The 22,721-nt window shown below is 49.4% G+C and overlaps 1 protein-coding gene across 1 annotated transcript; it reads right to left on the minus strand.

Annotated features, from left to right (window-relative positions):
• Nucleotides 1–14,298: 14,298 nt before the first annotated feature.
• Nucleotides 14,299–19,660, minus strand: bhlhe41 (basic helix-loop-helix family, member e41). The gene is made up of 5 exons (XM_052033881.1): nt 19,384–19,660; nt 19,231–19,294; nt 18,898–19,005; nt 18,441–18,552; nt 14,299–16,488 (listed from the first exon to the last, which is right to left on the minus strand). Exons 1-5 carry the CDS (start codon nt 19,461–19,463, stop codon nt 15,710–15,712), a joined length of 1,143 nt encoding a protein of 380 aa, XP_051889841.1. The 5' UTR covers nt 19,464–19,660; the 3' UTR covers nt 14,299–15,709.
• Between the last annotated feature and the right edge of the window lie 3,061 nt (nt 19,661–22,721).

Consider the following 22,721-nt stretch of genomic DNA (forward strand, 5'->3'; position numbering starts at 1 on the left):
AGTCTGAACACATTGCGTTTGGGTGTATGGGAAGATAACGCAGGCTGTCAGAACAATCATTCTGTAAATCCTATTTATTAAGTCCTAATGCTCTGAATTATTCAGAGGCTCATGTCACCCTATATAGTTTCAATGACAAGCATGCAATTACCACTAAGTTGAATGCAAAGTATTAATATTTCAGTATTATTTGGTGCAAAGAAATGTACTATAAAGCAAAATTGATTTTACCACATCTTTACTTATTTCTTGCTTTATAGCATTGTGAATTTTAAACTACATTGTTCTGGATCATAATGCAGAGTAAAATAAACATCATGTCCATTGAATGAACTGTAGTGTGTCTATCTGTACGACAGGGAGTCTTCCACTAGATGCATGTAGCAGCTCAGCTCTGCATGTGCTTAATATGCATCCCACCAAGAATGTCATGGGCTTTCTGATTGTTTTTAAGTAATCAGGCATGCTGATCGGCTGAGGTATCCAGTGCTTGGAATGAACCATTGGTTTCCATCACACACAAGGAACCAGGTATAGCGGGGTAAAGGTTCGGAATCTGAAGTATTTTGTGTTTGTTTTCGGATTATATTAGTGGGCGAGTAATCCAGGATTCCAAACCCACCATGGGAGTTTGAGAGTTTGTAGTGATTTTTCTGTCTATAAAACCTAGAACTAAGTAGCTGACATCAGTTGGATTGACACACCCAGTGATAGGCACAGCAATCGGCTTTGGGAAAAGAAACCTGTTACCTGGTTTGGTCTGTATGTGGCTCCAAGCCCAATGTGGTTGACTTCGAACTGGCATCTGAAGTGGCCTTGGAATGTCGCTGTCAGACAAAGCAGAGACGGGCAGTGAGGTCCCAGCAATCACGGGGATCTCAAGGATGAAAAAAGCCTGCCCAAACATCACTACTCAAAGCCCTCGGCAACCTACCGGATGCAAAAATTCGTATTTACCGACTGCATTAAATCATTGTTCCTCTATCTGGGTATTATCTGATGCCATTGTGATACCTAACTAGTCGAGTATGAGTCTTCATAAATAATACAATGATAAAATGTATGTGATTTGGATTAACTGCATTAAACATACTGATGCAATTGTTTGTATGATTTGAAAGTCATATTTCCTAAAGCCAGAACACAAGTTGGGTTTGGACTTGTTTTGCATTCGATTTGTGCACTCCAGTTGTAACTCCAGGTGTTACGTGACACAGTGCACATCATCAAATCGTGTCCTGGTTACACGACATCTGCTTGTATGTGGCAGCCTTGTTTAGTTGGTAGCTGTGAATCAGAATGTTGGGGCTCATGTGTTTCCCAGAGTGTTGTGCTGAGGGAGTGCTACGCTGATGAGGACGTGGTATTGGTCTTGGTTTATTATTGTCACTTGTACCAAGGTACAGTGGAAAACTTGTCTTGCATACCGATCGTACAGGTCAATTCATCACACAGTGCATTGAGGTAGTACAGGTAAAAACAATAACAGAATACAGAGTAAAGTGTCACAGCTACAGGGAAGTGCAGTGCAGGTAGACAATAAGGTGCAAGGTCACAACAAGGTAGATTGTGAGGTCAGAGTCCATCTCATCGTATAAGGGAACAGTTCAATAGTTTTATCACAGTGGGTTAGAAGCTGTCCTTGAGCCTGCTGGTACGTACCCTCAGGCTTCTGTATCTTCTGCCTGGTGGGAGAGGAGAGAAGAGAGAATGACCTGGGTGGGTGGGGTCTTTGATTATGCTGGCTGCTTCACCAAGGCAGCGAGAGGTAAAGGCAGTGTCAATGGAGGGGAGGCTGGTTTCCATGATGCGCTGGGCTGTGTCCACAACTTTTTGCAGTTTCTTGCGGCCCTGGCCAGAGCAGTTGCCGTACCAAGCAGTGATGCATCCAGATAGGATGCTTTCTGTGGTGCATCGATAAAAGTTGGTGTCAATGGAGACGTGCCGAATTTCTTTTCAGATAAGGCATTAAATAAAGACTCTGTCAGCCTCTTTATGATGACTGTAAAGGATGCTGTGGTCCAGCTCGGAGCTGGCAAAGAGTTTGGTGTCTTGGCCAGTATTTATCCTTCAACTGATATCAATTCCCAATTGTCCGCTGAACTAAGTAACATGGTAGGCCACTTCCAAGGGAATTAAGACTCAGCTACTCGGGTGGGTAAGGAGTCACGTGTAGGTCCCACTAGGTTAAGCTCATGCACTTTCTTCCCTGAGGGGCTCGCTGACCTACAACAGCCTGGTAGTTTTAAAGTCACCATTACGGATACTAGTGTTCTATTCCAGATCTGATTTAATTACTTGAATTTAAATTCCCGAGCTGCCCGGTGTGTGCGGCCCGGTGGTTTGAGATTTCCGGGTGCTACACGGCCATGTCCAACGTCTAAAGATATTGCATAGCTGAAATATAAAACTGGGAACACTGGAAATAACCAACAGCATCCCTGGGAAGAGAAGCAGAAGAGGAAAGACTCCCCGACAGTTACGCGGTCTGATCTGAATATTCCCAGCATCTTCACCTCTCTGCCACCTCCACGTGCTTTGCTCGTGCCTTCTCATGGGAAGTCTAAGCACTAACCCTCTGGAAGAGGTGCTCGGACTTTCTGCGAAGGTTTGTGTGGAGGGTTTTGGCTGTCATATGACAACACTGACCCCCATCTGATCAGAAGACACACCACTGTCAATCAAGATTTGGCTCCACCCCTGCCCCCTTTGGGCACACCTGATGATTGGTCGCATTAAACACCTTTGTCCCTGGCACACTCGGGTGATTGGCCGGTTTGAACTACTTGGGCTGGACCGCCCAGCCCTCCAGCAGTATAAAGAGTGCCACATGCTTGGTTCTGTCTCTTCTTGTCTCTGAGGGATGCCCTGTTGGTAAGCTGTGCACTGCTTAAGAGTAATTAGAATATCTATCTAGCATAAAGCTGATGCTTGCACTGAGTCAAGGAGGGTGACAGGTGTCATATTGTTTCTTCCTTGATTTGTTTGTACCCAGTTGTGTGTGTGTGTGTGCACATCTCACCCTTGTTGCGATTTCCCCCCCCACCACGTTCGCGATCACCCGTGTGCGTGTGTGTATTGCCGTTATCCTGTCCCGCGTTTGTATTTTATAAATAAATCATTTTAACTCCAAAGACTGTGCCTGGAGTCCTTGCCCTTCGAGATCTTTCGAACTTGTCTTACGACACAAGCCCTTCGCGGAGGCGGTGAATGCTGGCAAGTCAATGACAGCGAGGAAGCCCTAGTCAGAAATCATCGTTGTTTGGAGACCACCCGTAAACACTGATCCCTTCCTGCTCACCGACAAAACACCAGGTCAAAAAGAAGCTTGAAGCAAAATGGTATTGACATATTGCTTAGACTTGGCTCTATAAATGTTAGATATTTTTTACGCGTTTAAAGTCATACAGCACAGACACAGGCCCTTCGGCCCACCCTATCCATGCTGATCAGTGAGTATCCATCTACAGTAATCTGTTTTTTCCCCTTTGCCTCTCAATCAGCTCCTATCCCATCGATTCTACTACTGCTTGCACACTAGGGGCAACTTACAGCGGCTAATTAACCAGCAATTCTTTGCTATGTGGGAGGAAACCAGAGAACCTGGAGAAATCCACGCGGTCACAGGGAGAACGTGCAAACTCCACACAGACAGCACCGGAGGAAGGGATCGAACCTGGGTCACAGGAGGTGGGAGGTAAAGCTATTGAGGACTGGGATAGAACTGAGAACCCTTCGGCCCACAATATCCGTGTTGACCATGATGTCTATTTAAATAATCTCGTCTGCCTGCACGTGGTCCATATCCCTCCCTTCCTGCCTGTTCAGGAGCCTGTCTCAATGGTTCTCAAGCGTCACTGTATCTGCCTCCACCACCTCCAGGCACCCACCACTCTGTTTAAAAAAAAGCCTCATAAATCTCCTTTGAACTTACCCCCTCTCACCTTAAACCTCTGCCCTCTAATATTTGACTCTTCTACACTGGGCGAAAAGCTCTATCTACCCTTACCTACGCCTCTCGTGATTTTATATACGTTTAAGATGAGATGAGGAGAAATTTCTTCACTCGGAGGGTCAGGGATCTTTGGAATTTTCCATCTTGGAGCAATTTACAGCGGCCAATTAATGTATCAGCCGGCAACATCTTCGGGACGTGGGAGGAAACTGGAGCATTCGGGGAGGGGGGAAACCCACGCGGTCACAGGGAGAATGGGAAAACTCCTCAAAGACGGCACCGGAGGTCGGGATTGAACCCGGATCACTGCGCCACTGTGCTGCTTTTCTGTTTTATGCCCCTTTGTTGCACATTATATTTCCATCTGACATGTTCTCACCCACTCACTCAGCTTGATTGTATCTTCTTAGGGCCTCATTACATCCTCCCCTGGACTCCCAGTCCCACAGTGTCAATGTGGCACTTCCCAACCCCACCATTAGATGGCAGTAACAGCTCAAGTTCCCATTACATTGAACAGTTGAATAACTCTGCTTCAGAGTAAGTTTCATCAGTCTGACTGAAGCCAGTCTTTCAATAAACCAACTCTGCTGCATGCAACAGTTTCTTCCCTTGAGCTTAATATCACTAGGATAGGTGGCAGGATGTGCAAAGTGGATTTTTAAAGAGCACATGAATTTATAGTCATAGAGAGACACAGGCCTTTCCAGACTGTGCCACCAACCACCCATTTTATATTAATCCTATATTAATCCCATTTTTTTATTCTCCACAAATCCTCTTCACCTCCCTCCAGACAATTTACAGCGGCCAATTAACCTGCACGCCTTTGGCAACTGGAGCACCCGGAGGAAGACCACACGGTCGCGGGGAGAACGTGCAAACTCCGCACAGACAGCGCCGGAGGTCGGGATTGAACCCGGGTCCCTGATGATGTGAGGCAGCGGTCTGACTAGCTGTGCCACCATCATAAATCACTAGGAGATGCTGAGACTGCGCTCCTTAGGATCACAGAAGTTTAAGAAGTGACAAGGTGCTCTAGATATGAAGTAGTACCACTGGCAGAGGGATTCAGAGAACGGAGAGCACTGTCTAAAGTAACTGGCAAAAGACAAGAATCTTGTTTATACAGCGAGTTGCTAGGTCTGTAAGGATGGTGGAAGCGGATTAGTCGTAACCCTTCAAATCCATTTTGGAATGAGCTATTATAATAACCCTGGCCTTCATCGGTCAGGGCATTGAGTACAGTCATGTTACAACCCTACAAGTCATTGCTGAGACCACACTTGGAGTATTGTGTGCATTGCTGGTCACCCAGCTATAGGAAGGATGTATTAAGCTGGAAAAGGTACGGAAAAAATTCGCGAGGGACTGGAGGGCTTGAGTTATAAGGAGAAACTGGATAGGCTGGGACTTTTCTCCCTGTGCATAGGAGGCTGAGGGGTGATCTTACAGAGGTTAAAAAAATGAGGGGTGTCAATGTCTTTTTCCCAGGGGTAGGGGAGTCTAAAATTATAGATTTAAGGGGACAGATTTAATGGGGACCTGAGAGGCAACTTTTTCACACAGAGGGTGGTGGGTATATGGAACAAGCTGCCAGAGGAAGCAGTAGAGGTGGGTGCAGTTACGATGTTTACAAGATGTTTGGTGCATCGATAGGAAATGTTTAGGGGGATATGGGCCGAATGGGACCAGTTTAGATGGGCAACACACGTGCCGGAGCTCAGGCAGCATCCGTGGAAGGAAGTGGACGGTCGACGTTGGCTGGGCATCTTGACCAGCATGGACGAGTTGAGCCGAAGGGCCTTTAACCATGCTGTGTAACTCTGTGACTCTATGAGAGTGCATGTGGGTGTGCAAACGAGGAGTGTGCAGGCAGGGAGAGTGCATGTGTGCAGATGAATGCAGGGGATGTGGGTATTACTGCATGGGTGTGGGTGTGCATGCAGGGGGTGAGGGTGCAGGGGGTGTGGGTGTGCATGCAGGGGGTGTGGGTATTACTGCATGGGTGTGGGTGTGCATGCAGGGGGTGTGGGTGCAGGGGGTGTAGGTGTGCATGCAGAGGGTGTGGGTGCAGGGGGCGTGGGTGCAGGGGGTGTAGGTGTGCATGCAGAGGGTGTGCATGCAGGGGGCGTGGGTATTACTGCATGGGTGTGGGTGTGCATGCAGGGGGTGTGGGTGCAGGGGGCGTGGGTGTGCGTACGGGGGGTGTGGGTGTACATGCAAGGGGTGTAAGTGTGGGTGTACATGTAGGGGGTGTGGGTGTGCATGCAGGGGGTGTGGGTGTGGGTGTACATGCAGGGGGTGTGGGTGTACATGCAGGGGGTGTGGGTGTGGGTGTACATGCAGGGGGTGTGGGTGTGGGTGTACATGCAGGGGGTGTGGGTGTACATGCAGGGGGTGTGGGTGTGGGTGTACATGCAGGGGGTGTGGGTGTACATGCAGGGGGTGTGGGTGTGGGTGTACATGCAGGGGGTGTGGGTGTGGGTGTACATGCAGGGGGTGAGGGTGTGGGTGTGCATGCAGGGGCTGTGGGTGTGGGTGTACATGCAGGGGGTGAGGGTGTGGGTGTGCATGCAGGGGGTGTGGGTGTGGGTGTACATGCAGGGGGTGTGGGTGTGGGTGTACATGCAGGGGGTGTGGGTGTACATGCAGGGGGTGTGGGTGTGGGTGTACATGCAGGGGGTGTGGGTGTACATGCAGGGGGTGTGGGTGTACATGCAGGGGGTGTGGGTGTGGGTGTACTTACAGGGGGTGTGGGTGTACATGCAGGGGGTGTGGGTGTGGGTGTACATGCAGGGGGTGTGGGTGTACATGCAGGGGGTGTGGGTGTGGGTGTACATGCAGGGGGTGTGGGTGTGGGTGTACATGCAGGGGGTGAGGGTGTGGGTGTGCATGCAGGGGGTGTGGGTGTGGGTGTACATGCAGGGGGTGAGGGTGTGGGTGTGCATGCAGGGGGTGTGGGTGTGGGTGTACATGCAGGGGGTGTGGGTGTACATGCAGGGGGTGTGGGTGTACATGCAGGGGGTGTGGGTGTGGGTGTACATGCAGGGGGTGTGGGTGTACATGCAGGGGGTGTGGGTGTGGGTGTACATGCAGGGGGTGTGGGTGTACATGCAGGGGGTGTGGGTGTGGGTGTACATGCAGGGGGTGTGGGTGTACATGCAGGGGGTGTGGGTGTGGGTGTACATGCAGGGGGTGTGGGTGTACATGCAGGGGGTGAGGGTGTGGGTGTACATGCAGGGGGTGTGGGTGTGGGTGTACATGCAGGGGGTGTGGGTGTACATGCAGGGGGTGTGGGTGTGGGTGTACATGCAGGGGGTGAGGGTGTGGGTGTACATGCAGGGGGTGTGGGTGTGGGTGTACATGCAGGGGGTGTGGGTGTACATGCAGGGGGTGTGGGTGTGGGTGTACATGCAGGGGGTGAGGGTGTGGGTGTACATGCAGGGGGTGTGGGTGTGGGTGTACATGCAGGGGGTGTGGGTGTGGGTGTACATGCAGGGGGTGAGGGTGTGGGTGTACATGCAGGGGGTGTGGGTGTGGGTGTACATGCAGGGGGTGAGGGTGTGGGTGTACATGCAGGGGGTGTGGGTGTGGGTGTACATGCAGGGGGTGTGGGTGTGGGTGTACATGCAGGGGGTGTGGGTGTACATGCAGGGGGTGTGGGTGTGGGTGTACATGCAGGGGGTGTGGGTGTACATGCAGGGGGTGTGGGTGTGGGTGTACATGCAGGGGGTGAGGGTGTGGGTGTACATGCAGGGGGTGTGGGTGTACATGCAGGGGGTGTGGGTGTGGGTGTACATGCAGGGGGTGAGGGTGTGGGTGTACATGCAGGGGGTGTGGGTGTGGGTGTACATGCAGGGGGTGTGGGTGTACATGCAGGGGGTGAGGGTGTGGGTGTACATGCAGGGGGTGCGGGTGTACATGCAGGGGGTGCGGGTGTGGGTGTACATGCAGGGGGTGCGGGTGTACATGCAGGGGGTGTGGGTGTACATGCAGGGGGTGAGGGTGTGGGTGTACATGCAGGGGGTGAGGGTGTACATGCAGGGGGTGAGGGTGTGGGTGTACATGCAGGGGGTGCGGGTGTACATGCAGGGGGTGAGGGTGTACATGCAGGGGGTGAGGGTGTGGGTGTACATGCAGGGGGTGCGGGTGTACATGCAGGGGGTGTGGGTGTACATGCAGGGGGTGTGGGTGTACATGCAGGGGGTGTGGGTGTACATGCAGGGGGTGAGGGTGTACATGCAGGGGGTGAGGGTGTACATGCAGGGGTGCGGGTGTACATGCAGGGGGTGAGGGTGTACATGCAGGGGGTGAGGGTGTACATGCAGGGGGTGAGGGTGTGGGTGTACATGCAGGGGGTGTGGGTGTGGGTGTACATGCAGGGGGTGTGGGTGTACATGCAGGGGGTGAGGGTGCGGGTGTACATGCAGGGGGTGAGGGTGTACATGCAGGGGGTGTGGGTGTGGGTGTACATGCAGGGGGTGTGGGTGTGGGTGTACATGCAGGGGGTGAGGGTGTACATGCAGGGGGTGAGGGTGTGGGTGTACATGCAGGGGGTGAGGGTGTACATGCAGGGGGTGAGGGTGTGGGTGTACATGCAGGGGGTGTGGGTGAGGGTGTACATGCAGGGGGTGCGGGTGTACATGCAGGGGGTGTGGGTGTACATGCAGGGGGTGAGGGTGTACATGCAGGGGGTGAGGGTGTGGGGGGCGTGGGTGTGCGTACAGGGCGTGTGGGTGTACATGCAGGGGGTGAGGGTGTACATGCAGGGGGTGAGGGTGTGGGTGTACATGCAGGGGGTGAGGGTGTACATGCAGGGGGTGAGGGTGTACATGCAGGGGGTGCGGGTGTACATGCAGGGGGTGAGGGTGTACATGCAGGGGGTGAGGGTGTACATGCAGGGGGTGAGGGTGTGGGCCACTTGCTTATGGTGTGACAATGCTGCCAGTGCTGGCTTTCCAAGCCCGGGTGTGAGCACAACAGAAGCCAAAAGCTCCGGTAAAGATGTGGGGTTGCTGATAACTTCCCCCCGACACCCCCACCCCCCACCCCAACCCCCACCTCAACCCCCTCACACACCCCACCCCAACCCCAACCCCAACCCCCCCACACCCCCCCAGCCCCCACACCCCACAGCGCACCCCAGCCCCCCCACACACCCCACTCCCACCCCCCCACACCGCACCACACCACACCCCCACTCCCACTCCCACTCCCACACACCCCCCACCCCAACCCTCCACCCCCACCCCAACCCAACCCAACCCAACCTCCAACTCCCCCAAACAGTCTGGGGAAGGAGGGAGGGAGTGCCCCATACCCCAGGGAGGGAGGGAGCACCCCACACCCCGGGGAGTGAGAGAGCACCCCACACAGTCTGGGGAGGGAGGGAGGGAGGGAGGGAGCGCCCCGCACCCTGCCCCAGGTGGGAGGGAAGGCGGTGAGCTGAGGAGCACACATTCTGGGTCACCCAAAGCATCAAAGGGTGGGGAAAATTCCAACTCCTCCCAGTTCCTTAAACACCGGGCTGCCCCACCCCACCCCACCCCACCCCAAATTATCTCCGGGCAGTTTCTTGGAAGCTGCTCCGAGTCCCTGGAAAAGTCAGAAAACTGCAAATGCCGTAAACCCACAGTTCTAATCTCATTTACTGTTGAGTTTCCTGCCACCGCTCTCCTGGGAAGAAATCCTGCTCCTATCACTGAAACCTGTTCTGTTTGCCTCGGTCACCCTTGGTACTTCGTGTTTCCCTTCTTGCCTTCACTCTGTTTCTCCCTCCACAGATCGTGCCTGACCTGCTGAGTGTTTCTGCCATCTTCTGTTACCCCGGAGACGTGGCGGGTCAGCCACCTGAAGTTTTCAACACTGCGGGACTGACTAGAATGGCCCAATGTTGTTGCAATGTGTCACTACACCCTGCACCATAATATCTTTTCATTGCGCCTACTCAGACACACTCGATGAACTCATTCATATTTAAAATACTTAACAAAACTGTTTAAAACAAACTAAGAGAAGTTCTATGTTTTCAATCTTTTTGTGGTTATCTTAAATTGCTGCTCCCTCTGTCTTTTTACCAATGAGTAGAATCCATTTTACATCTTCAGATTAAAAACCTGTCGCGATCTCGACAGCCTTGTTCAGGTCATCCTCGAACTCAAAATCTAATTTTAAAATTATCTCTAACTTCTTGTGGCTCAGTTGGTAATTGAATTCATTTATTGACGAGGGGAGAAATTCCATTGTTTCGTTTGCAATTCAATGTAAGTAAGAGCAAAATATTGGATTTTCATGGAGACCGTTCATACATTGGTAACAACATCCACTTTTCATTCTTCCGGTGTGGAATTTGGCTCAGTTTATCTCATTTCTTCCTCTCCCTTCACCACTTGCCGCCGCAATATCCCAGCAGACTGACCGACTGTAGCAATAGGGCCAACAGAGTCAGTCGCACAGCACAGAAACAGGCCCTTCGGCCCACCATACTGACCCTTTCGCCCATCTACACTAGTCCCACTTGCCCATATTAGGTCTAAATCCTTCTAGGTCTCACCTATTTAAGTGTCTCTCTAAATGTCTCTTAAACATAGTGATTGTATCTGACTCCAACACCTCCTCTGGCTGGCTGTTCCAGATATCAAACACTGTGTAAAATAAAATACCCCTCAGATCCCCTCTAAAACTTTCCTCGCACGAAAAACCACTCCCCTCTGCCTCCTATCACCAAGCCAATTGTGGATCCAATTAGCCAGCTCACCTTGGCTCCGATGTGTGTTAACCTTCTGGACCAAGCAGGGCTTTGTCACTAAAGTCCATATAGACAATGTCTACCACCCTGCCTTCATCTATCTTCTTCGTTGCTTCGTCAAAAATCAATCAGATTAATGAGGCAGGATTTCCCCTCATGGTGTCCCTGATCAGCCCCTGCCATGTACACAATTCCTATCCCTTAGGATTTTCTCCAATAATTTCCCTGCCATTGACAGAAGGCTCACGGCCTGTAATTACCTGGCTCATCCCTGCTGCCCTTCTTGAATAAAGGAACATTAACCCTCTTCTAGTCTTCCAGTACCTCACCTGCGGCTAACAAAAGTGCAAAAACCTCTCTCAGGACTCTGGCTACGCCCTCCCTTGCTTTCCATAGCAACCTGGGATAGGTCTCAACCGAACCTGGGGATTTATAACCCTTATGGCATCCAACAGCTCCCCTTTCTTAATACTTACATGCTCCAGATTATCCAGATACCCCTCCACCAAACTCACCAACTTCCATGTCCTTCTTGGTGAATATAGATGAGAAGTCTTCATTTAGGACCTTGTACACATGCCCTGGCTCCACACAGTTGACCCCTTTGGTCACTCTTTCCCTGGCTACCCTCTTGATACAAGATAGATTGGGATTCTCCTTGATCCTACTTGCCAAGGATATTTCACCACCCCTTTTTGCCTTCATAATTAGTTCTCTCCTACACTATATTCAAGAGACTCCCTCGATTCCCAGTTGCATATGTCTCCTTTTCTTCCCCTGATCAAACCTTCAATATCCTTTGTCTTCCAAGCTTTGCTAATCTTTGCCTTTTACCCTTCCCAGAACATGCCAGTCCCGAACTCTTTTAAAATACTCCCACTTGTGTCAGATGCCATTTTACCCACAAGCCTCTACTTCGGCCAGCGACTGAATTGAGGACCAACCTTATCCCTTTCCGTAACTGCAGGATCATGGTCAGTTCTCCCTCTGACACTTTGTCTACTTGCCCAGTTTCATTTCCTCAGATAAGGTCGAGTACTGCCCTGGCTCTGGTAGGACTCCCTAAATATTGTCTCAGAAAACTTAAACTCCACCCCATCTAAGCCCCTTGCAGTAAGACAATCCCACTCAATATTGGGAAAGTTAAAATCCCTCACTGCTGTACCCTTATACCCATCTGTGATTTGCTTACATATCTGTTCCTCTAATTCCTGACTATTGGGAGGCCTACGATATAACCGCAGCAAAGTGATCACCCCCGCACTGCCAAGTTCCACCCATATGGCCTCATTGGACGATCCCTCTCTCTGTAAGTACGGCTGTTATGTTCTCTCTAATCAGTCGTGCAACTCCCCCCCCCTCTGCTTTTGCATCCCCTTCTGCTACACCTGAAGCTTCTATACGCCAGAACATTAGACTGCCAGTCCTGCCCACCCCTCAACCACACTCCTGTGATTGCAATGACATCGTGATTCTAAGTGCCGATCCAAGCTCTAAGCACGTCTGACGAGTGTTGAAAGGTCCAACCACCTGAGTAATTGGAACTTGTGTATGGAAATCCAGCAAACAGCCAGATCATGGTAATTATTGTCACAGCTTCTGTTTGAACAGCAAGGGCTGGTAACATTTTGATCAGCCTTGGAATCTCGCTTCAGATTAAGATGCGACTCACATTTACACCTCTGTTGACGCAAATCCGAACATGAAACTTTGCTTAAATTCCAAGTCAAACCATTTGGAAGGTTTGAACAATTCTGCCAGGTAGTTATTTCAACGCAATGTGGAAATATTTCGCAATGGTCGAGACTTCATTCATGGAAATATTTACATAAGATGCAAAGATTAGTGAAATGAAAAAAAAACCTTCCAATTAAAACTCATCAGTGAGGGAGTGCAATGTTCAAAGTTTTAAATCAATAAATTGTGGTTAGCTAGAAGTGCATGAAATGGTCAATTCTGAATTGCTGTCGATCACATATAATACTCCTGCATCGACTGGAAATTAAATCATCAATCAAACATGCAGCAACTGTTTGGGCAGCACCATGGCGCAGCTGGTAGGGCTGCTTGCCCCACATCTCCAGTGACTCAGGTTCGATCCTGACCTCCGGTGCTCTCTATGCAGAGTTAGCATGTTCTCCCTACTACCACGTATCCCAAAGACACGCAGATTGGTAGGTTCATTGTCTTTTGCAAGTCGCTCCCAGTGTGTAGGTGAGTGGTAAAATCTGCCGGGTAAGTTGATGAGAACGGTTTGGAGAATAGATTGGTGAGGGAATGTGAGCGAGGCAGCATAACTACCCAGGCTGAATGTCCTCCTACTCATGTCATAAGGACCTAGAGTAGGATTCCTAAAGTCTATTTTGCCTCTTTGGAAAGTGAAACTAGAAAGCACATTCACAGGGTCATTTACAGATTGAGGAACTTCTTGAGGGTTCGTCATCTTTGTAATTCCCTATTCAGAAGGGCCACGGATACTCTGCTAATGAGTGGATTGGATTCTGAGTTCATTAAACTTTTGGCACCGAAGGAGTAAAGGGGTGAAGTGGGAAGATGGAAGATGAGCTCTGATACTGAACGGCAGAGCAAACTCCATCCCTACTCCCCCTCGTGTTCCTTTCCTTAGTTTCACTTGGGTTATGCTTCCTACCCTCTCAAACCAAATCTGAAGCAGGTAAAAGGACTGCTGGGTGTTTGCTGAGTGGATATAAAAGATTAAATCTGAATTAGGGTCTTTTTTTTAAAATTAGTGGTAAGCCAGAGTAAAACACAGAAAAAGTGCAGACATGTGCAATTTGAGATGTTTTAAAACTCACTGTAAATTAACTTCAAGAACCACCGGGTTCAAGAACAACTACCTCCCTTCAGTTGTTGAACCCACCGGCACAACCCTAATCACCACAGTTTAGCAACACTATAACCACTTTGCACAATGGACTTTTTGTTTTAATTGTGTTCTTTCTTGTAAAAATTGTGTATAATTTTTTTTTCTTGTGAATGCTGCTTATCTGATACAATGTGCCTGTGATGCTGCTGCAAGTAAGTTTTCCATTGCGCCTGTGCACACATGGACTTGTGCATCTGACAATGAACTCAACTTCCACTTTGATTCCGAAATGTTTTATCTGAACTAGCTTCAACGTGGATCTTATTGCACAGCCCTCACTATTCATACATCTATTGAGTTCAGCTTTGACTCAGTGATTGAGAATCCTAGTACAATCACTGCCGTGCATTCATACAGGACACAGACAGTAATTCTGACTATATATACACAGGGGGTGTAGTTTAGGTGTTAACTAGTAACAGAACAGAGTCATTTGATTATCCCCAACTATATTCTAGTTTTTCAACTGATTTTTCTATTGAATTTCATAAGCTGTTTATGCACAATGAAAAGTACAACCTTTGCTTGCACACTGGAATATTATTCTGAATGCATTCCATGTCTGACTGTAAAACAAAATCACAATTTACATCATTTTTCTTTGCAAAGAAAATCCGAAAGCTATAGAGTCATAGAGCAATACAGCACGGATACAGACCCTTTGGCCCAACCAGTCCATGCCGATACTTAGAACCAATCACACTTTGAAATGCTGACCGTATTTATTTTAATAATTTAAGACCGCATAAGCATTAAGCAGTAACAAAAAGTGCAAACGTTATTCAACAATTCTTCATAAAATTTGTTTTGCTCGACACAAAAAAAATATTCAGTGGTTATCATGTATTATCTCCCTACAAAAATAGCCTCAAGACGAGATTCAGGATTATTCCCCCAAACTATTTACAGTACACAAGAGCCACTTCAGGCAAATATATATTTCACAATACTTTTGAACGCAGCACATCAGGCAGACAGCAGCAGTAATGTAACCAGGATGAATACAAGTTCTAGCTCACGCTCAAGAAGGGACGAGCCTCAGCTGTTACATAACACTTCACAGCATCACCAAACCTGCTGCCTTGGCAACAACTAAAAATAGGTTTCACTGAGGCCGCCGTCTCCTCAGTCTGGGTAATAAGGCTCTCAACCGCATGACTTTCAATTGTCTGGGAGGGTGTGGGGGACAGGATTCAGGGTGTTGAGGTTGTGGGAGGCTGGTGGGGGGGAAGGAGAGAGAGAAAAGCGGAAAAAGTATCAACCCCACAGATTACTCTCACAAAGGCCACAAAAGTTTCGACATAATTCGGGAGCATTTCAGGGCTAAGATACTCCCTCTGTTGTGAACTGGGGAAGGCGTTTACCATTCTTAAATCCACATTTGACTCAAAGACTGATCATTGGAACAGGGGATTTACAACTTGCCTTTATTGTTTATATTAACCCTTTCACAGGGCACCTTTAACAGTTTCTTTGAAGCCGACACCAATTTGCAACTCATTCCGGGGGGAGGTGGGGGGGGGTGGGTGGTGGGAGGGAAGAGAGAACAGAAGCAGGCATTCTTCCCAGAACTTGTGTTTGGTCTTCAACACAAGTATCAGGAGGAGGTGGTCGAACTCCACTACAATTGCCAGTGAATTATTCAGCACACACAGAGGTTTGCATCCCAGATTTTAATCGGCACCCCAAGAGGGTCCAACTCGGCCGACTTTGATCTTCTTCTGAAACAAGAAGACAGATCTTCCGAGGCATTTGGAGATGACAATATTGATTGGTGGTGGAGGTAGGTACATTGGTCAAATTCAAGAGATTACTAGATAAGCATATTGAGGAATTTAAAATAAAGGTATATGTGGGAGGAAGGGGGTTAGGTAGTCTTAGGTGAGGTTTAAAGGTCAGCACAACATTGTGGGCCGAAGGGCCTGTATTGTGCTGTCATGTTCTATGTTCACAACTTGTGCTCCAGAGGCAGGTCATTTTGGAACTTGGGCTTCCTTCCAGCTCCAGGGGCAATTGGGACGGCAGGGTCCATGCTACCCAATTCCACATTCCAAATCAGAGTGGGGAGGGGAGGTGGGGCGAGGGCTGTGGGGGGGTGGGGGGCTGCGCCAACGGCTTAGGACACCCCACCCGGTGACCGGAGCAGATCCGGGGCTGGGCTCAGATCCCCCCCAGCGCCAGCCGCCGGGGAGGGAACCCGGCAGAGCTGCGCCTCGGCGGCCAGCGCCGCAATGCCGTGAAGGCCGGGGTAGAAGAATGGGATGGGGGCCGGGTACCAGCGCCTCTCTGGGTCGCCCCCGCCCAGGACAGGCAGGTAGGGGGTGGCCGCAGAGGGGGCAATGAAGTACAAGGGCAGGCAGAAAGGGGGCTGCTGGCCAGGCGTGGGCATCGCGCCGATCCCCGCGGAGAGAAGGGCGAGGTCACAGCCCGCTTCCGAGGTGCCGACTCTGACCCTCTTTGCCGGGGGGTCCTCGGGCTCCAGTTTAACTTTGACGGGGAGGCTCCTGCGGCCAGTCCCGGTCGCGCCCTGCAGCCCGGACAGCCGCTCCCCTTTCCCCTCGCTCCGCTCCCCTTCCCCGCCATAGCCGCTGTCGGTGTCTGTGTCACTGCTGCTGTGCTCCGCCGTCCTCCGAATGACCGGCACGCAGTTCTCCCTGGCCCGCCCGCGTTCTGCCCCCCCAGCGGCAGCCTGTCCTGCACCCAGCGCCTCTCCGTCGGATCGGGGCTGCGTGGCGGCTCGGTGCAGGTGGCTGATGAGCTGGGCGCTGACCTGCTCCCGGGGCGTCCAACTCTCAAACCGGGTCAGGTGCTGCAGGACCTCCTGGGCGCACGTCTGGAATCCAGAGTGGAACGCGTCCAGATCCGACCGCTTGGCTGCCTTCAGTGTAGTGTCCCCTTAAAAACAAAACACCCCCCTCCCCGTTGAGGGAACACAGACCTCTCCGTGAAGCAATTTCCCCCACTGCAGAAGCAGGGCCCGTGAGGCTATCATTTTAAACAGCTGTTTGACTCAGGGGGCCGTTTCAGCTGGTTTGGGTGAGACATTACACAGAGGTCCTGCCCTCACTCTCAGGTGGACGTAGAGGGTTCACGTCACGAAAATCGTCAAACATTATGGTACAGCAATTTGGCTCACCTAATCCACACCAGCCTGCCAGCTTAATCCCTCTTAGTCCTTTACTAATATCATTACATCTATTTTGTTGTGTAAGTTAAGTATAATTTATGTTATTTTAAGTTTACGTAATTTATGTTTGGCATGCACTGTGCTGCAAAATGCTAATTTTCCTGGCACTTATACCTTTGTATGCCTTTGACAACAAACTTGAACTAACTCTTGGTCTGTAGCTTTATAATTACATAACCACAGACTCAAATGTACACCACAGTATTTTTAATTGGTTTTTTTACCTGTACCACCCTCTCAGGAAGCGAGTTCCAGACAACATTTCTCTTCAACTAATCCTTTTATCAGGACATTTCCCCCCCCAGTTACTGATCTCTCTAGAGGGAGGTATGTCAGTCCAGGCCTTTTATAATTTTAGACCTCAATTAAAATTTTTTCATCAGCTGGGTCTGTTCCAAAGAAAACGAAGCTCTGCCTATTCAACCTTTCCTGTACCTTGGTACAAGTGACAATAATAAACCAATACCAATAGCTGGAGGATTCTTCACTGTCAACATTCACGGAAATCATCCCTCTACCTTCCCTGCTTTCAGATCCTTCCTGTAATGTGGCGACCAAAACTGCAGGCATACACTAGCTGCAGGCTAACTGGTGGTTTGTAGAGTTCGAGCACAACCGTCCTGTTACTCCGTTTCTACTAATAAAATGGAGGTACATTCAGTTTGCTGCCCTCACCTTGTCCTACTGCCTTCGGGGGATCTGCGAGCGCACACCCCTAAATCCCTCTTCCGCCACTATCCCACTACATGTGCGTTCCACGTCTGTTCCGCTTTCCCCAAACGCATTAACTTCACCCCTTTCTGGACTGGGTTCCATTTGCCACTTTTCTGTCCATTTAACTAGTTAATTTATACCTTCCTACAGTCCACCGCTCCCTTCCTCACCATTAACCATGCCGCCAATTTCTGTGTGGTCTGCAAACTTGGTTATGACCTGACAATTAAGTGCAAGTCATTGATACTTGTGTATAACGGCACAAGAAGGAATCCAGCAGTGTGCCCTGCAGAACCTCACTGCAAACAGCCTTCCCGTCACAAACGTCCAACAACCATTCTTCCACTCTCTGACACCAGGACAAAAGATAATCCAATTTGTCACTTTCCTTTGCATACCACGTGAGACCTTCTCAAAGCCCTTGTTAAAATTCACGTGGACGGTGTCAAGTGTACTCCCTCAACAAATCCACGTGGGCTGTTCTTGATTAATCCTTTCCTGACTGGGAGAAGAACCGGGGAGTTTGTCTCTGTCCTGGAGGATAATTATCCCCAATCACTTTCTTAAAAAAATCCATGATCGATTCATTGCCACTTTGTTGTCTGTGGGAGCTTCCTGTGCACCAATCTGCTGGCCTGCCCCCACGTTAAAATCCGAATTCAAACTTCAAATGATACTCAGCTGCTGTTGAGCATTAGGGTGTCCCAGAATTGTGAAAGGTCAATGCTTAAATAGCACATCACCATCCGTAAAGTCACGCACCACACTGACCTGGATTCCTTCAATTAAAATTGGCTCAAAACCTTGAAACTTCCCTACACCTTCACAACACGAACTGCAGCAACCCAAAAAGGCAGCTCACCGCCACCATCTCAAAGGCAATGCATAGGTGCTTGCCTGGCCAGCAATGCCCACACCCTGCTCACGTATGAATCCTTAAACTTACCATTTTGCAAAGCAATTATCCTCTGGTGTTGTTGCTCCGTCAAAGTAGTTAAAGCCTTTAAGTGTTTCAGTGTTAATTCTAAAACTACAGCCTTCTCCAGATGCCCAAGTGTCTTGAGGTGGCGCAGGGAAAGAAAGGAATATATGTTAAATTTTGCAAATGACTCCTTCGAACGCAAACAATCAAAGCTCCAAACATACTTCAAAAAAATGCAACACTAAATTAAGAGGATTGGCTTGCCTCGAGGGGCGGTTATTACAACAATTTAAATTAGTTGTTGTGGAGTCTAAGCTCTCTCTGTATGCATTATTTTAATTACGTATACTGGTCAAACCCTGAACTGTATAATTAAGGGGGAAAAAGTCACACGGCAACGAATATTAATCTGATTCAATTTTTCGGCGACGAGATAATTCGTTTACATTTCTACATAAGAGCACAGATTTCAGTACCTTACCGTCAATTTCAGATGCTCGGGAAGCAAGTCCTTAAGCTGCGAAATGCATTCGTTAATTCTATCACGTCGTTTCTTTTCTATCAGTCTATGTGGTAGCTTATAGGTTTCCTAAAAAATCGTGAAGTCAGGAAACAGCAGAAATTGCAAAGGCGGCAAGAGTATTGCCAATGTTACATTTTCACTGCATTCAAAGGTGCGTTGGGTTAAGTTACACATACTGCAAAATATACTTCAACGTGCAATATTAGACTAATTACTGAAAGCAACCCGGAATAACTTCGCAAAACACCAGAAATTTGTCTCTACGCTTAATAAAACTGCTTGCATCCTTACCTTGCTATCGTCTCGCTTCACCCCCCGTTTTGATTTGCACATGAACATCGAATGGTATTCAACACTATCAATTTAAAAATAATGGGAAGTTGAGACAATACCAGAAAGGATCAATGCACACAGGGGTGGAATAAATTTGATGCAAAAACTCACCCAATAAAGTCTGCATTTTCTAATAACCTCCGTTCTGTTAAGCAAGCGGACGGTTGTAAGAGAGGTACACTGTCCTGCATTGTGTCTATGCAGGCGGGGGTGGAGATTGCAAAGTGTAGTTAAGATGTGACCCCCACCGTGATATGTAGCCCCCGGTGCATGGATTGCAACCCGGGCAGAGCAGTGTCCTGAATGCACGGCTCTGAGTTTCTGAATCTCTCTCTCTATCAGCCCAGCTGCCTCCCACTCTGCATCGCTGGGGCGGACGTGCGCGCAGTTTTTGTCGCAAACGAAGCGCAGGCGCACCGACAAGCCCGGAGAGGTTCTCAACTCACGTGTGGCACCCAACACCAACCAATAACAACCCAACTTCAAAAGATGGGGACGGAGGAGGGTGCACACACTTCGTTGCATAACCCCCTTCTCTCCCCCCCCCTCCCCACAGATGCAAACACAGCGTGCAGCAAGCATTAAATCGTGGATTATGCAATTGGCCCCCATACGTCAGTGACAAGTTCCGTGCTGCAGTGATTCCGCCAGCATCTCACCAGCCGAGCAGCGGTGTTTACCAACACGCAAGGGAAGGAGCGGGGGCATCCTTGCAAAAGTCAGGAAGTTTGTTTTCCGCCGAGTGCATTGGATTTCCCTAATTGCATGCATCAGAAATTATCCCTGCATTTAGAGGAATGCCGCGCACCGGGGTTTGATGTGTGGTTTCCCACAGTAAATATTTAGAAATGCAAAAGCATAAATTTGCATGCGATTAAAATTGCTGACGCGACACGGGGTTGGCAAGCGAGGTAGAGCAGCCTTGAGCTGCAACAGTCTCCTGAGCGACGTGACCGCACGGCAGAGAAGTTCCCCACTCTCTGCTCTCCGATCATCTTACTGTGGCGGTCCACACGGCTATCAACGTGACGGAGGGCTCGACACACCCAGCCCTCTAACCTACGTCTTTTCACACAGTTTGCTATCTAGTTACATCTGTTCGCTGCGCACACTTTCAATGCGATTAAATATCCCCAGATCTGCTGCTTGTCAGTGGCTACACGGGCAACTGTATCGAGCGCGAAGCGCTGTGATTACTGCATTTCTGCTTCAAGTCCAATGTGAACGGTCACCGGCACGTCTGCCATACACCCGCACTCTGTGTTTGCTGTTTTGTCCCAGAATGTGTCCCAAAAGACGTCCTAAATCTACGCCCGATTTGCATCATTAAAAACGCAGTTACATTTGAGGGATGCACCAAGCAAAAATGTTCTTCCTTAATCGCCTTCAAGATTGATGCAGTGCCCCCAGGCTACTGCACAGTTTCCATAAACAAGATCGCTAACTGAAAGTGCAGTTTGTTGCAATATCGCCGCCGTGTTAAATGTCAGCGGGATAACTCCGCTGGGGAGAAAAGTAGATTTTAAACACTCTAAAGCAAAGGGGGCGATCGCCTCCTCCGCCATCTCAGGGCACCACCCTGAGGAACAGTGAATGATTATTTCAACAGGTTAATGGAGGAGCGGATTTGCAATGCAACAGTTGGAGGCAATCGTTGAACTGTTGGCATGTCAGTGCAGCGACACGTTGTGGATACGATAATGTGTGGCGTGCTATGCAGTCATGTGCTTGTCGGAATGATTAAACCGTTCCCCACGCCACTTGTGCAGGCGTTGGCCAATAAATGCAACGGGATGGACCGCATGCCGCTGCAAAATGTGTAAACATTGACCTCTGAACATCCTGCAAAGTTAAAAGTATTAGTTTTCAGCTGGAAAGAACCCTTCGGAGCCAGATCCTACCTCAAATGCAAACTACTGCAAGAGAACTAGGAACAATGGTGGGAAACTACGAGGTGTGGGAAGAGCGAAATTCATGTGGGTGTTTATCTGTGCCAATCATTGCAGACTCCGTAACGTGCAAAATTCATGAGGGTGGAAAGTATTCAACAGAGTCCGGAGTTCAAGAGTGAGCGAGATATACGTGGGTTGTGCAAGCCTTGTTCAGGATTTGAGACTACAGTCAGCGTGCTCTGAAATAGAGTAGGGGAGACTTCAGTCTTACCACCGCTTAAATACGGATCCTACCCCCCCCCCCGCCAGTTTACGAAAGCCCGATTTACGTTCGACTCGTCCATACGAACGGGCGTTTGGGAGACCGGCAGGATGGATTTGCCGGCTGCCGTGGGACTGCCGGTATCTACTGCCGTGTGGTTGGGTTAAACGCTCTGAGTTAATCACATACTGCCCTTGGCTGGCCAGTGTTTTTTTATTGAAATATATTGCCAGGTGGCTGCATTTTTCGACCTGCAAACGAACAGTTCTCAGGAACGGAGCCCTGTCATAACCTGGGAGGAGCTGTGTACATGTAACATTTTAGTTTTAGCCCCTCTGCACTGCAGGAAGGGTATGTTGGTTGGATACCCAAGTGATACCAAGACTTTGTATGCTAAAATATGAGAGGTTGCAGAGGCTTTCATATTTTTCTGACAACAGAAGAGGACATTCAATCCATCGTCTATGCTGTCGAAGCATTGCAATCAGTCCCATTCCCATCACCTCTTCTTTCTCACATATCCATCAAGTCCCCAGTTCTTCTACACCCACCTACTCTGGGGACAATTTACAGCGGCCGATTTACCCACTGGCACGTCTTGGGGATGTGGGAGGAAACCGGAGCACCCCGGAGGGGGGGTGGGGGAGCCCACGCGGTCACAGGGAGAACGTGCAAACTCCACACAGACAGCGCCGGAGGTCAGGGTGGAACCTGGGTCACTGGATCTGTGAGGCAGCAGCTCTACCTGCCGTCCCTGCTCCAATCAAGGTGTGTAAAATAACGGTGATTCAGCATGATAGACAGCGAGGAACTATTTGCATTGATGGGTTATAATCTGAATGAAAGTGGGAAGCATTTCGTCACACAAAATGTCGTAAATCCGGAACTCCCCCTAATGATATTTAAGACAGATTTTTATTAGGAAAGGGTGTCCTGGAATATGGGGAAGAGGCAGGACAACGGCTCATCTTTTTCACACACATTGACGGTACTCCTTCCAACCGTCTCTCTCTCACTCCCTCACTCACACAGTGACCCATCCAACTCCCCACCTTTTCAAACAAGTACACAAGAGCCCATCAAACTCCCCACCGTATCCAACACGGAGACACAAGAAACCACAGATGCTGGAATCTGGAGCAAAAACAACAAGCTACTGGAAGAACTCAGCAGGTCAGGCAGCATCTGTGGAGGGGTGATCAAGGTTTCGGGTCAAAACCGTCCATATCAGGACCCGAATTGTCGTCCATCCCTTTGCCTCCACAGATGCGACCTGACCTGCCGATTTACTCCAG

This window comes from Pristis pectinata, chromosome 19 (assembly GCF_009764475.1).
Source record: "Pristis pectinata isolate sPriPec2 chromosome 19, sPriPec2.1.pri, whole genome shotgun sequence".
Classification (NCBI taxonomy): domain Eukaryota; kingdom Metazoa; phylum Chordata; class Chondrichthyes; order Rhinopristiformes; family Pristidae; genus Pristis; species Pristis pectinata.